At 37.7% G+C, this 15,235-nt stretch overlaps 1 protein-coding gene across 1 annotated transcript in view; it reads right to left on the bottom strand.

Moving 5' to 3' along the window:
* Window positions 1–2,056: 2,056 nt before the first annotated feature.
* The window catches only part of LOC108364517 (protein rhomboid-like), a 65,733-nt gene continuing 52,554 nt past the window's right edge, over window positions 2,057–15,235 (bottom strand). The window contains exons 2-4 of the mRNA XM_017618219.1: window positions 13,673–14,635; window positions 2,861–3,320; window positions 2,057–2,595 (exon numbers count right to left, since the gene is read on the bottom strand). Coding sequence (XP_017473708.1) covers window positions 2,258–2,595; window positions 2,861–3,320; window positions 13,673–14,380 — 1,506 coding nt within the window. The 5' untranslated portion in view covers window positions 14,381–14,635 and the 3' untranslated portion in view covers window positions 2,057–2,257. The remainder of the gene's footprint in view (window positions 2,596–2,860; window positions 3,321–13,672; window positions 14,636–15,235) is intronic.

Below are 15,235 nucleotides of genomic sequence, written 5' to 3' on the forward strand. Positions count from 1 at the left end.
GCTCGGCTACCATCGGTTAACCGGCTATGCTGAGAACTGTAACTTCGGCTCACACGGACGGTGTTTTAAAGGTTCGCTATGTTAAGATTTCGAGGTTTCAAAAGATAGCATATGTATGCTAATGCAGCTTCTTCAATACACAGCAAACCCCGGAAAAGGTACAGAGGAGTCCACGAAGTTCAAAATACATAGAGTACTAGAGAACTATCCATTCTTTCTTATTTGGAAGTGCAGTCAACAAAGGACGGAGCTTGGACAACCTTTTTTACTGAAAATTTTTCCCTTCAACCTTAGGCAATGGAATCATTAGATATGATTTATAATATTTGTATTTACCTAGGATTGAAATTTCATAGTTGTAAGGCGACTGTACTAAATAGAATATGAACAACTTTTAAAATGTATTTTGAGAACTATTTACTGAAGGCAATTTTCCAAAACAAAAAAAAAAATAAATAAATAAACAAGTAATTTTTAGCAAAAAAAAAACCGACTTCAACTCTCATATAAAAAAAAAAATATATATATATATATCTCATGATCCACTGATCGGATCTTAACCAGATTAGTATGGGACCACCTCTGAGACACTACCTTTCCGATGCAAATTATCGAAATCGGTTGACGTGGTCCAAAGTTATGCGGTAACATACATAAAAAAAAAATATTCCGACGAACTGATAACCTCCTCCTTTTTTGGAAGTCGGTTAATAAATAAATAAAAGCTCAAACTTTTGGGAGCAGGAACGAGTGAAAAAAATATTTCTTTGACTCACCCGTTAACTCTTGACATACTATTTGTTTGATATACATCTTAAGGCATCTAGAAACAAGTGCCGATTGACATCCAATGTATGCGGTACGCGTTCATTTGACTTGTGCCTCGAATGCGATCAAAATGGAAAATATAGTCAAGTATGGCCAGTGATGCTAGACATTCTCTGTTAAAAATCCCACGAAAATGGGGAAAAAATCCCTCAATTACCCACATCTTGAAAATTTATCCCACAAAATTCCCAACGAATTTAAACATACCCATGTTTCAGTAGTAAAGAAGTAAAATTCATATAAAATAATAATAATAGTTTGGCGCTTACACATATGTGCTTTTCCTCCAAACTGTGGCGGTCCCCTTGATGTTGTCACACAAAGGGGAGGGACCTACAGTTTTACGCCGACTCCGAATGGCAAGTGTATTTTTATGAGAAGCCGAGGGCCGACCGAGAATTTTTTGGTGACTTTAAAATTGAAGCACATTCATGTGCTATTTAACATTTCATCAAATAATTTGTTCCGCTTTTTACATGAAATACCAGTTACAACTGAAAAGATTCTTTCTTACTCAGCGCTTGAATTGGTTAACGTAAGAAAATTTTCGAAATTGGCCTTATACTTTTTAACAATTATATACCATTTCACTCCACATCACATCTTCAGAACGATTAATTACGTAAGAATGTCGAATATTCTTGAATTTTGATCAATTATGCAACAATAACTGCGTCAAAAGAAAATCCCTTATTTATATGAAATGTCCCTTTTTTCCCTTTTAATAATTTTTGATGCAAAATATCCCTCAAATAGGGAAATTACCCACAATCTGGCATCACTGAGTATGGCAAGTAACGTTAAAGACTGCTTATTTCGGTTTATAGAATTGTTATTGACATGTATTATCCAAAAGTAAATATTTTTTATAGTTTCTTTGAAACTTGATTTTTATTTAATTACTTTAGTTTAATTTCTAACTTTGCAGAATTCGCCAAGTTTTCCTTACGTGTGACTTCCCAAAAATGTAACGTTAAAGACCACCTAAAACCTCATTTATCTCTTAAACAACAAAAGATAGGAAACAAGTGTATAGGGGTATTCTCTGAGTCATGCAAAGCCCTTGCACGGTGCACGGATTGCACGGTTTGCAAAGCTGTCCCATACGAAAACCAGTTTTTACCGTGCAATCCGTGCAATCTGTGCACCATGCAAGGACTTTGCAAGACTCAGAGAATACCCCTTATGTATTTAAAATGTAGCTTTTGGGGTTTGTTATCAGGATAAATGAAAAACTTTCGGTTTTTACACAACGTTTCAGAAATATACGTGCGACTGTAATGTTAAAGACAAAAATGTTGACCAAATAAAAACGTATAGTAACTTTAAACATGCATATGTATTACCAAATAGCTCTTTGATTACAAATAATAAACTAACGTAATTATTAAGCTACATATTGTCTTATTACATAAGCTTTGGTATGAGCTTATGAAATGCCCAAATTATGAAGTAAATGTTGCGTAACCGTTTCACTCTCCTCCTCGAGCCGTTGCCCAGTGACCGTGTTGACGAGGTTGAACGCAATCGCGAATATCGTAAAAGCCAAATAGACGCCCAATGCCAGCCACCACAAATGTTTCGACTGCACAGCTTTCGAATTGTCGAAATTCTTCAAAACCAGCAAACCCATTGTGAAGCCCGCCAACGCGCCAGTCAAGTGCGCAACATACGATACTGACGGTAATAGTGTTTTGGCCTCTGAATATGCGACTTTACTGCTGTAATGGTATTTGGTGTAGACTGCATAGCACAGGTCACAGGAAACTGTTGAAATAAAAGTGAAACCAAAAACAGATAAATTAATTAAAAAATGTGTTAAAATGATTTATTGCATATCCGCGTTAATGGTTTGCAATTTTGCAAAGACACCAATTAAATATGGCTTGTTTCGCAAATTTGAAAATTATTTTGCTGCGTTCACATTAAATTTGCATTATTGTAATTTTAAATACAGAGTCAGCACATTAAACACTAATGACCTTCATAGTCCACAATCATAACGAATTCCAACGGTAATTTCATCACTTACCTAGTACAATGAGCCGCGCCAGCTGCAGCATGCCATAGCGCATTTGAGCAAAATTGAGCAGAATATTCGCTAAATGTGCGGCCAATAGCGCGTAAACGCCACCGCTTGCGCCCACCAAATACACCTGCGAGTCAACGACACTGGTGCCCAGCGAGCCGGCAAATACGCCCGCCAAATAGATGATGGCAACACGCGTCGAACCGTGCACCACCTCTAAGGGCAGCCCATACGCCAGCTGTACGACTACATTGAAGCTCAGGTGGAACCAATTTGCGTGCAACAACATGTACGAGACGTAACGCCACATCTCTAGGCGACGATCTGGCCGATAGATAAGCGACGACTCACTCGCTACGAATTGCTTGTTGACGTCGATTTCGGTGAATGTCCCCCTCGGCACCATCGCCGCTGCTGCCCCTAACAGTTGGACTGTCATGTAATCGTAGATGAAGACGATAATCTGAAATGTGAGGAAAAAGAAGTAGTAGAAGAAGAGGAAGCTCAAATGAATGAAGGCGGAAAACGAAGATGCAATAAATGTTGAAATTGAAGATGACTGCTGTTTGTTTGCATGGAAATATTGTTGGGAAATCTCTGTTGAATGTGGGAAATTCATTGTGTTACGCAAAGTGCATGCTTATTGTCTAAATATAAAGTACGGTTATGCAATTTTAGTTGTCGGGAGCAGAGCGTTGAATGAGCTTGACTTCGGTAGTGTTTGAATTAGGAAATCTGAAGAATTGCATAAATTGGCAAACTGCCACGCCCCACTACACTAGATGGCGGCCTTAAATGGGCCGACAGACCCGCCCACCAGTCCATTTATAAGAACCAAATTTTATTAGCGTAGTGGGCGAGGAAATTCACTTCATTCCTAAGCAAAGGTACTGCATGGCAAATTTCAGTAAAATCGGATCTCAATTATTTCTTTTTGCCACTGCTTATATATTGTTTAATTAATTTTTTAATCTCACTCTACATAAAGTCATTGAAAATGCTTTAAATCATATAAATGTTCTCAACTCTGAAAGGACGGAAAATGATGAAACCTATCGAACTTGGCATTAAAGATGAAACAAACTCAACGAAAACCGAACATTCGATTACCAGCGTTGAGTCCGGGAAATGTCTGTTCGAATTTGTACCTAAAAATAGGTTTCATACAACCAGACTGGTACCCTCTCTGCCACACAGGCACACATAGGGACGAATCAAGAATATAGGACGACAAAAATATTTACTCCATATATATTTAACAGATTTCAATGGAAGTTGGTGTTTAGGGCTTTTTGTTATCACTGATTTCGAAATATGGCGGACGATTTTTTTTAAATTATTGATTTTTATGAAACTCGGTATCCAGGGGCATTCGTCGTTGCTGATTTCGAAACTGATATTAAATTTTCAAAATCCAAAATTGCGGATCCAATAAGACGGACGATTTTTTTTAAAATAATTATAGATTGTTATGAAACTTGATATCAAAGAACTCTCTTTTTTTCAGCCACACCCTCAATCGACAATACCACGATCACAGATATCACATATGTATAAATTTTAGTTTCGATTGAAGTTGGTTAAGGCACGTCGTAAAGAGGTCAAAGGCCCAAAGCCTCTATGAACACTCAAAAAGTTAAAAATATTTTTTTCATTTAATAGCCAAAATCGATACTACTAAAGTCAAAGATATCGCATGTAGATTTTGGTCCCAATTGCAGTCGTTAAAGACGTTTTCAAAGGGTAATCTGGGCCGCCTTAACCGACTTCAGTCGGGGTCAAAATTTATATGCGATATCTTCCACTAAAGTAGTATCGATATTGGGTATTAGGTGAAAAAAAAATTGATTTTAATTTTTTGAGTCTCCATAGAGGAATCTTAACTTTTCCCCCTATGCGACACGCCTTAACGGTATCCAATCGGGACCAAAATTTATATGTGATATTTTCGACTATAGTAGCATCGCCGTAGGGGTTGAGCCTTAGGAAATCTGATGTAAAAATTGGCTTCCTACATTTAAGGACCACCCGAATGTATATAATGGAAATCAGGCAATTAGAAAAGTATGACCTATTTAGGCACACAATAGGAAGGCAAAAATGCCTTAGCTAGTCGGCCAAACACTTAAACTTAATTTAGATCTCTATATTACGATACCGCTTTCAGAAAATCCGTATCGGGACAAAATTTTAGGTTATTTTGTGTGGATATTGTATGAAAAAAATTCAAACTTTAACAGGGAAAAAATTTAAAAAAATAACAAATTTTTGTAAATTTTTTCATTTGCATTAAAGCCTTTCTTTTACGAAAAAAGCAAGCTACCAACGAAGAAAATAGGTGGATAAATAAAAGAGTGGCGAAGAGGCGAATGAAAATGAGAAATTATTTTTTTTTATGATAAATGTGTGAGCAGGAAAGACGACAATATGTCGTATGGCATACTCGTAGTACATGACGGATCGACTTGCACAAACTGTGTATCTCCTGCAACTAGACCAAAAAAGCAACTTACATCTTCGGTCGAATGTGATGTTATTTCCAGAAGGCGTGTAAAAAATTAGGTCTAACGCGGCCACAGTACGAGCCGATTCACTCCTTACCCCCCAACACTCTTCATAGCCTTATATGAAATGAGGGAAAAATATACAAACGCCAGCTTTGCGTGTTGATTTACCCTATATTAAACTCTTTTGTGGGCATTTCTAAGATCTACGCTAATAATCCGCAATCTAGCGATGCCCTTAAAATCAATATAACCTCGGCTATCGCTCAAATTCAGCCGCATACAAGTACCGAGGGAGTAACGAAATCAAGTCCGACGTAGATGTCGAAACTGACTACCTCACGTCATGCTGGGATTTTAGCTTTAAGTTTTTCATACACTTTCCAACACGGAAGGATTGGGAAGGTGGCCTCCTGTCAGTAAATGATGGTATTCCCATCTACATTATTGCCTCAAAGTTGGAAAAAGGAGTCGGCTAGAGTCTGTACTCAAAGGACCTCTAAATAAGAAGAATATCTTTGCTATAGAAGGGGCGGCTTGTCTCAAACGGTAATTAAGTTTCTGTCAGGGAACGTTACTGCAATCGTTGACAGCCAGGTGGCATTGAAAATATTAAGCCCCAGAGTTGTAAGGCCGAAAGCATATCGGAAATGTCGTGCAACGATGGCTTCACTGAGTCACGTTAAAACCTCTCTCTGTTAGGTTCCTGGGCGTAGCACTATATGTAAGGGAACGAAAAGGCAGATGATATGACTTGATACGGTTCGTAAATGAAAATTAGCGAAACGGATGACTCCCTACTACCACCGATGTCTTTTCTGCAAAGGGGGATTGCAGAATATACCACAGCTGTAAATAATGACCTCTCGATCAATCGGGACGACTGTAATAACTTAAGATCGCTCTGGCCGAGACTCAATAAAAGTTGTAATGAGGAACTATTGACATTAAACAAATCTGCGGGAAGGGCCCTTACCAGAAAGAAAGAGGAGAGGAAAGAAATAAGAGGCTCATCGTTACATCCTTCGATTTCCTTAAAAAATATATATATATATCGCTCATTCCGATACGCTGACTTAAAAAGGAGTTATGAAATTTCAAAATTCTGAAATTTTTTTTCTGTGTTATTTATATGGAGATAGAAACTCGGTATGAGCGACCTCGAAATCTTAATATGTATTAAGGGCTGGGCTTTTGACAGGCATCTTTTTTCACTGCCCCGAAAAGGTTTCACGGGTAATTTTGAAGAAAAAAAATTCCGATTTTTTTTTATAACCAGTCTAATATAATTATGTACATACATACATAAATTGTACAAATCTTCCTTGATAACGCATTATAAGTTTTGTTGTTGATGAATGCTTACTAGAATCCACTACTTTGTAAATTTGTTTAACCTCTTGGTATTACAAGAAAGCAGATAACCGAAATGAGAAGTATAAAACTTCTTTTTGCAATAAATACTTCATCAAATTAATCTCTATTGATTAATGATCTACTATACTCATATAATAAAATTGGTATAAAAGCAAACTGGAATCTCTCAACTGGCGAATTTCAATTATTTTCTTATTTCTTTTCGCATTAAAGGTTATACTCGTATAGCATGTGCATATGTACATATGTATATATGTATATATATACGAGGGTGAATTGAAAAAGAATTGGGTTTGGTAGCATGCTAAGTGCTAGGCCGAGCTTCTCCTCCTTATAACATAAATGGATAGACGTATGTACCTTTTTATGCCGCTTCCGAACGGCAAATGGAAAAGCTTTTTGATAGCAAAAATACACTCAAAGGGGGGAAGGGCAATCAATATGTATGTTCTGAGGAAACGAGCTAAAGGTTTTGTAAGCTGGAGGAGGAAATTTAATTTTTGTAGATGGTACCTCAGCCTGCAGTATGCTTTCAGGTACCCGGTGTGAGTTCTTAAACCCTCACTGCTAAGGTTTGACAATCGCTCAGACATTTCATTTGGATTGCCTTTTGCCGTTTGTCCTTTGCCAATGGGGTTGAAATTTGCGAGTCCTTCCATCTCCTTTGGAGCTTTACTGTATATCCTCTGAATGGGCCACAGAAAGGCTGAGGGCCGATCAAGCCCGGTCCAAGCCAGGAATACAACACAATGTAACTTTGTCATTGGTTCCTAGTTTTTCCAGATTAAACCGATAACTTTTCGGTGTCTAACCTGGTTTAAGCGATTATTTTTGCGAAGAAGAGGAGAAATGGCAAATGTGAAAGTAAATAAAAAAGGACGCTAACAAGGGAAAGAGGTTTTTAAAGGTATTTTTAACAAAATATTAAGTCAAAATAAATAGCACTGAGAAGAAATTGAAATTCGGCTTGAGTTGGGAGGAAAGCACAACAAATTTAACAGCTAATAACCTGCGACTTGGCGCTGTAAATGAGCTGATTATCAATTAAAATTACCAAAAGTAACGAATTGCAAAGCATCACGTTTTTCCCCCCGACCGCTTGACATGAAATGACCCTTTTATCGTGGTCGAAATACACACATACCTATCGTCTTACTTTCGATACCTATATCGATAACGATATCAAAAAAAAAATACTTCGATACAATTTTCGAGAAATCTATTTTAAATGATATCAATAAAATATCCTTCTCGTAGTAGAAATGTAACCAGGAAAGTCTTAATCACATTTTTCCAAAAACAAAAAATTATTTAAGTAGAATAATTTGTGCCACCCTCGTATGTAGGCCTTTTGCTATGAGCTTCTCTCAGACATCAAATATTAAAACGCATCGAAATAGCGAGATGTAAAAGGCGTATAAATTTATCAAATGCGAAAATTCGCAATGGATGAAAGCGTATTTTCCCCGAACAATTTCCTGATTACAAAATAAAGCGTAGAAAAGTGATGAAAAATGAATGGCACATCATAAAAGGAGCGTAGTGCAACCCCCCACAATTGAAATCGTAAAGTTGCATGCCATCACGTCATCATGCCACCACCATCACACCCAGCATGAACAGCAAGGGAATACGAGTACGACAAGACGACTTGTCTGCAAAATTGCAAAAAAGGAGTTGGAGTCGAAACGCGTCTTGGCGAGACACCATGTCAGACATTAGCGTTTTGGATTGCCTTGTGTCGCGGGGCAAGTATGCAGGGAAACTCAAACTAGCAGTTTTGTCATCGAAGAGAGCGACGAGGAGCGCGGTGGACACAGTTTTTGAAAGAATTGTTTATTGTATTAGCGGAAGAATCGCTTTAACTACGCATACAAACACGTACTAACGCTGGGGTCAATTTCAAATTTCATTTCCACCATGTATTTATGTACTTGTACAGTCAGCGTCAAAAATGTGAATACCCTGACGTTTTGACGATATTTTGCATACAAAATGTTTCTAATTTTTTTTTATAAAGATACAGTTCATTTAATAGCAAAACCCAGCAGAATCATTTTTTTTCAATTCCACATAGAACTCGAGACAATTAAAGAAATATAAAAAAACTTTCATCAAAATGTTTCCAACTTTTCAATTCGATATCTTATACGAGTTTTGGGTATTAATTTTTGTGGCCCATTAAATTTTAACGCTTGAACAAAATCTATTTTTATATGGAAGGAAATGTGCAACACCCTCGGCAAAAAAAAATATATCTCAAAAATCTATGGTAATTTTTAGAAACTTGAGACTTGTACCTTATTATACAAGAATTTAATGGGCTACAAACCCGTATAATAAAAATTTTTCTAAGAAATCGGAATGAAAAGTTGAAATTTTGATGCATTTCTTTTGTATTTCTTTAATTTTCCCGAGTTCTGTGTGAAAGTGAAAAAAATTGATTCTGCTTGTTTTTGCTGTTGGATGAAAAAAATAATAAAACTTTGGTATGGAAAATATAAAAAAAGAAAATCGTCAAAACGTCAGGGTATTCATATTTTTGACGCTTACTGTATATGCAGTCGGTTAGAGCGACAGATAGTTGAGCCAACAAATGGCCCCTTGGCCCCAACTACTCAAAGAAATATAACAGCACTTACTATTTCCATTGGGCAGACAAGTGCTAGACTATGAAATGTAATATTAACTCGTATAAACATAGACATTTGCACCCCTTTTACGCACTAAACTATGTATGTATACATACATATATTCACTTACAATGTACAGATGGACTGACGGACGGACGTACAGTTGGATGAATGGATGTGCTTGCATTACTACTACGTATCTATAGTTTTCGCTTCGGGGCGTACTGCACATTTGAATGGCCCTGTAAAATTGTACGTTTTTGCGTGTATTATTGCCACTACAACGGCAGTTACCAAGCCATTGTGGGTCACAACCAGTGTTGCCACACATGAGCTTTTCCTACCAAAACTGGTAGGTTTTTATCCATTTGGTAGGTTGGTAGGCTAGAATGGATTTTGGTAGGTTCTGCGACAATAATAGTTATTAGCGAAAAAAACGGAAAATATGTATCTTTAAACAGTTTTAGCAACCTTGCTTACACGAACATTTCACCGGTGCATTCAGCTGTAAAACTCTACAGAACCACTTGGGTGCCCACAATGGCGTAACGTTGTGGTGGGTTCCGGTATATGAAGGGTACCTTTAAAGGATACATTGCAGAACTACTTAGGGGCTGGAAAGAATCTCAAATTGCTGCCCACTAGCGGAAGTCAAAAGGAATGAGACCAATTAAAGAGATTCATAAGTCCCTGAAGGAGGAATTCGGAAAGACTTCATGAACTTACCCCGGTATAGTCTTAGAACTCTTACTGGCATCCTGACAGGACACTGCAAGTTCAGGTACAATTTGAATAAAATAGGGCTTTCTCTATAGACGGATTGCAGGTTTTGTGGGCTGGGTTTAGCACAACAGATCTTCTCAGGTCACAGCTGGAGTATTCCTGACGTAATAATAATAACAATAATAATAATATGTAGGTATGTATGTGTAAAGAGAGATTTGTATAAGCCTATGCAGAAAAATTAATTGTTATACATACACAGTTAATTTTTTTGTTTTGTTTTTTTTTTTTTGTACCAGCTGCGTTTTAGTTTTACTAAATGTTTTATTATCTACATTTTTAATAAACTTGATATTGGAAAAAATATTAAAAACTAACAAAAAAAAATTCATGGGTTTTGGTTGGATTTGGCAGGAAATTTCGGTAGGCAAAAAAAAGTGTGTCCGTGGCAACACTGGTCACAGCACAGACTACGACAGATATTACTTGGAATACTTCAGCCGCTACACAAGCAGCCCACCTCCCCAAATGACTTTTTCATTTTGCCCATTTTTGCACAATGGCTCTGATGAAATATGAGCTCACTGGAGTTAGCTGCCAACATTTGTTTATTTATGTGCATATATGTGTATGTATATATGTATTTGGTTTGTTTTCTTTTTTTGCAAAGTGTTGTGGAGCAACTTTGAAAGTTCAATTCAAATAAACCGTACTACATAGAGTGTCTGGTTGCCCTTCTCTGCAACATATTCACGCCCTGCACCGCCCAAAAGGCAATTTCAACGCACCGCACCGACCGTAGCACTGAAGTTCAATGACGCTGCTGCGGTAACTTCGCAATTGCCGTTATTAGGAGATAGTTTTAATAAACTAAAAGGCACTTCTTTTAAACTAAGTTTAGCCGAAACGAATACTTTCTGAAAATTGTTTAACTTTTTCTTTTATTAGAACGTTGACGTAATCGTTTCAATGTGAATTTTGCGAGTTAAATTTTTATAAAGTTTTTAACTTCTTAAACTGAATTTCAAATTGAAAACCAGTAAAGGAATGCATAGAGTTTCCTCTCCTACTGTCTTTAAATAGACAAAATCCCCGAAAGAAATAACAGTGCAATTCTGGCTAAAATAGTTGCCAGTCTTTTGTAAGACAATTGAAAGACAGTTTGAAAGATTTTGTTTATTCTTTTATTGTGGCACGATAGTCTTGCAAAACAAGCCAAAATTCATGAAGAAATGCTTTTGAGCATGTTCCAAATGGAGATGTATGTATGTATATCCCACCTTGCCACTTGAGAATATTTTTGGGTACCTACCAAAAAGCCTACCGAATCAGTTTTCAAGCTACCAAAAATTGTTGTTACTAATAAAATGAGATTTTACTAAATTAAATTATAGGTTTATTCTTTAACAAAACCTGTGTAAATCCAGTTTCCAACTTTGTGCAATATTAACAAACAATCAACAAACTTTCGCACAAATTTCGAGCTTTTTTAAAAATTCTAAAAAATCAACCGTAATTTTAAGCCATTTCAAACTTGTACTTTATTCTACTAGAATTCAATGGGCTACAAAACTCCATACTCAGAATCTAATTAAGAATTCGAAATTTTTACGAAAATTTGTTGATTTTTTTTTTTTTAATTGCATACATTTTTAAGGCTGTGTCATTTGATTGCTACATTTGTACAGATTTGTGCATTTTTATATTAGGCTATCGGTACAAAATAAAAAAATTTGGACAATTTTTCTTTGTAGTCAAAGTTCTGGTACAATACAGCAATCTTGTATTCAAAAATTTCAACAAATTATTTTCGTGATTGGGATAAAGAAAAATATTGGGATGTTCACCCAGTTGGGATACGATTTGCACCAACTTTCGGCAAATACCCAATCGTGTGACACTACCTTAAAACATGTATTTGTACGGATGTTGTTAAATAATGAACTATATAAAACTAACCAAAATTAAATAACAACAAATATTTTGTTTTAAAACTTGTCAAAATTTTTTGCGACTATAATTTTTTCGACTACTGTACATAAGTTGACTATGATTACTCGGCCGTGCTATCATAGCAGCACAATGCCACTAATATTTGACTTACAAACAAAATAGTATGGGCAGGAATTTCAAAATCTCCACCCCGTTTGTGTGAAATATTTTATTTTTATCAGTATTTTTCTTTTAATCAATCTATGTTGAATTAAAAGTGAAAATAAAAATTATTTTATGTTTTGGCCTCTAGAAAAAAGCTAATGTTTTTTTAATAGGGCTGCCACCTGTTAATAAAATTACTATATTCAATAATAATAAGCGTAGGCAACGGTTATGTACCATCACTGTCCAACTAAAAGACTTAGCCTCTACATGTGCAATAATGTATTATTTTTCTGAGTAAGGTTGCCACCAATTAAAAAGTCAAAAGATTTTCGCCGTTCGTTGGATTACGAAATGATACACCAAATGAAAGGCCCTGGCCTTCGCATGTACAAAAGCTTAAGTTTTTTTGAATAGGGTTGCCACCTATTTAAAAATTACTATCTTCTATACGTAGGATAAACAGATTTATACGAGATTTCCTAAGTATAATTTGCATCGATAGAAATATTATCTTTAGTACTTTAAATTCTTCTAGAGTTACCACCTGTCAAAAAATTATTAGATCCGCACTTTTCGTTGGATTATAAGAAATGAGGTGTCAAATAAAAGGGCTCAGCTTTTAGATGTTCAATAATGGATTACTTTTTGCGTAGGGTTGCCACTTTTTAAAAAAACATAAGATCTTCACCGCTTGTTGGTCCAAAAGCTGAGGTACGAAGTGAAAGGATGCGGTCTCAGCATGTGCAATAAGTTTTTATTTTTTGTTTGAGTGGGGTTGCCACCGTTTTAAAAATTATGTATGTATAATACGCGAGGGCATTTTTGTTAATGGCGAAGCCTCGCGCATACGAGGCCGGCTAGTACTATATAGAGTAACATTTTACGAACAAACTGATTTCTTCACAAATGTTTAAAGATAGGCTTGACACAGCCAACACATATCTCTATACTCGTATTACTGCTACCCCACGCAGCCTGCTTCCAGCGCAAAGCTAGAGATGTTAAATGCATAGTGTAGACTTACGGTAGGTTTAATTAAGGCATTTTTTGGCAGAGAGAAAAATTTCTTGTGTAGGTATGGCTGCAAGTGAATTCGGCCAGCAGCTCGATATCAGCACCCGAAGCATTATTACCAGGCGAACAAACAAAAAAAAAAACAACTTGTAGTTTTGAGCAGTGAGTTCCGCCAAACCTGGTGCTGGTCGAAATGGGAAGCATGAAGTTTGAACGTTCGTATTTAATTTTCGTCCTTGCTGTAGCATTAATTATTTTATTTTTTGTTTTTTTTTACACTACTCGCTTTGTTCAAACATTGGCCGTACCAGCAACAAGCTCGGCAGATGCGCCGGAATAAATGAATTTTTAAAGCAAACGCAATGCAAAAAATCCATGTCTACCATACATATGTATGTCCAAAATGAAAAGCGCCTGCAAAAAAATCTCAGCATCAAATTAAAACGTAATTTTCGCAAACTCACCTCCAGCAGTGACACCAGTATAATAAATAGTGGCGGCGGCCAACAACAGCGTTGATAGTCAGCCAAAGGCTCTTTGTGGCCGTGCCCCTCCATCATTGCAACAGGCTCTATCCCCAAAGCGACCAGCGAGCAGACAGTGCGACATGTGCTCTGAGTTGTCGCCAGCGTTTCCGGTCCAACAGTAGCTACGGCTGCTGCAGGCGGTTCACAGGTCGTCGATGCTGCCGCTGATGCTGGAGCTAGCGGCATATGCAATTGTGCGGCGGCATTCGTGGTGCATAGGGTGGATGGAACGCGCAGCACTATAGCCGCATCGGGCAATGAGCTCAAAGAGACGCCCGAATTGCACGGTGCCTGTGGCTGCAGAATCGTTGGAACAGTAGCGCCGGGAGTAATTCCATTTGCAAACGGTTTATCGGGTGCATTTGCACGCGCGTCAATGCCAGCAATGTCTAACAATGAGGATGAATTGAATCTCTTTGGTTGCGAATGTATCTGTGACTTTGGCTTCCTGTGCTGGTTGAGTTGCTGTTGCAGCTGTTCCTGTCGCTGTGCTGCAGGTGAAGTTGACATTGACTTTAATACTGTTGCAACACCACCAGCCATGTGGGCTGTCTCTGTCTCCTTCAGGCGCTGCGAATCTGCTTGTGCTGCCATCGCGCTGATATGTGTTTTTGATGATTTAACGCATCGTGCGTACGTCTGCATTCATTTGCTATGTTGCATTTATCGTCTTTGTATGTATCAAAAGCACTACACGCAAGCCCCTTGGAATTTGTCTCTTCCACATTGACGCGCCAGCACCGACTGGTCGTAAAGCGCCGCTAACTAAGTATGTATATATTGCAAAAGCCTTGCCACGTACAGCGCACGTCCTTGCCGCCGCTTGCTCTACACAGTCTGTGCTCCCTTTGTACCAGTGAATGAAGTCGGCAACAATTTATTTATGCCCACTCGGAGTGTCTACAAAAATAAAAACCAAAGCAGATAGTAAAATGAAAAAAAGGAAATTAGTTTATTTGGCTCAAGGTTACTTCCGTACGAAAATAAAGCGCATTGCAACGCCAAGGCGCATCGTCATGCCCCGTGGAATTCGCGCGTTGGCATATGCGCCGCGCACACACATACACACAATTGCACACGTGCATATGTACATCTACACACTCAATCAGATGAGCATTAGTTGCAACATTTTTCTATAAATCAAAGCAAACGTCTGGAAATGCAAAAGTCCTCTGTTATTTGCGACAAACAAAGTGCAAAACGTGTCAACGTTGTCGCCAGTGTCTTGAATACCGCGCACTCCACGCCAGCGTTGCGCACTGTGGCAATGGTGTCAAGACGGCTGCCAATAATAGAGACATAAAAATGCATTCACATACATGCATGTATGTATATACGTAAATATGTAAGTATGAGCGCTGTAGACGCGCGCCAGACCGCCTTCGAGCTCATAGCAGCCATCCAACCAGTTAGTTAGTAGACATGTGTGCGGATGCGACGCGGCTAGACGAAGCGTTAAGCACCGGCAGCGACTTGGAACGGCTGGTGGCACAGTGGTCA

Source organism: Rhagoletis zephyria, unplaced genomic scaffold (assembly GCF_001687245.7).
Source record: "Rhagoletis zephyria isolate East Lansing unplaced genomic scaffold, Rhagoletis_zephyria_1.1 Rzeph_scaffold_01580, whole genome shotgun sequence".
Classification (NCBI taxonomy): Eukaryota; Metazoa; Arthropoda; class Insecta; order Diptera; family Tephritidae; genus Rhagoletis; species Rhagoletis zephyria.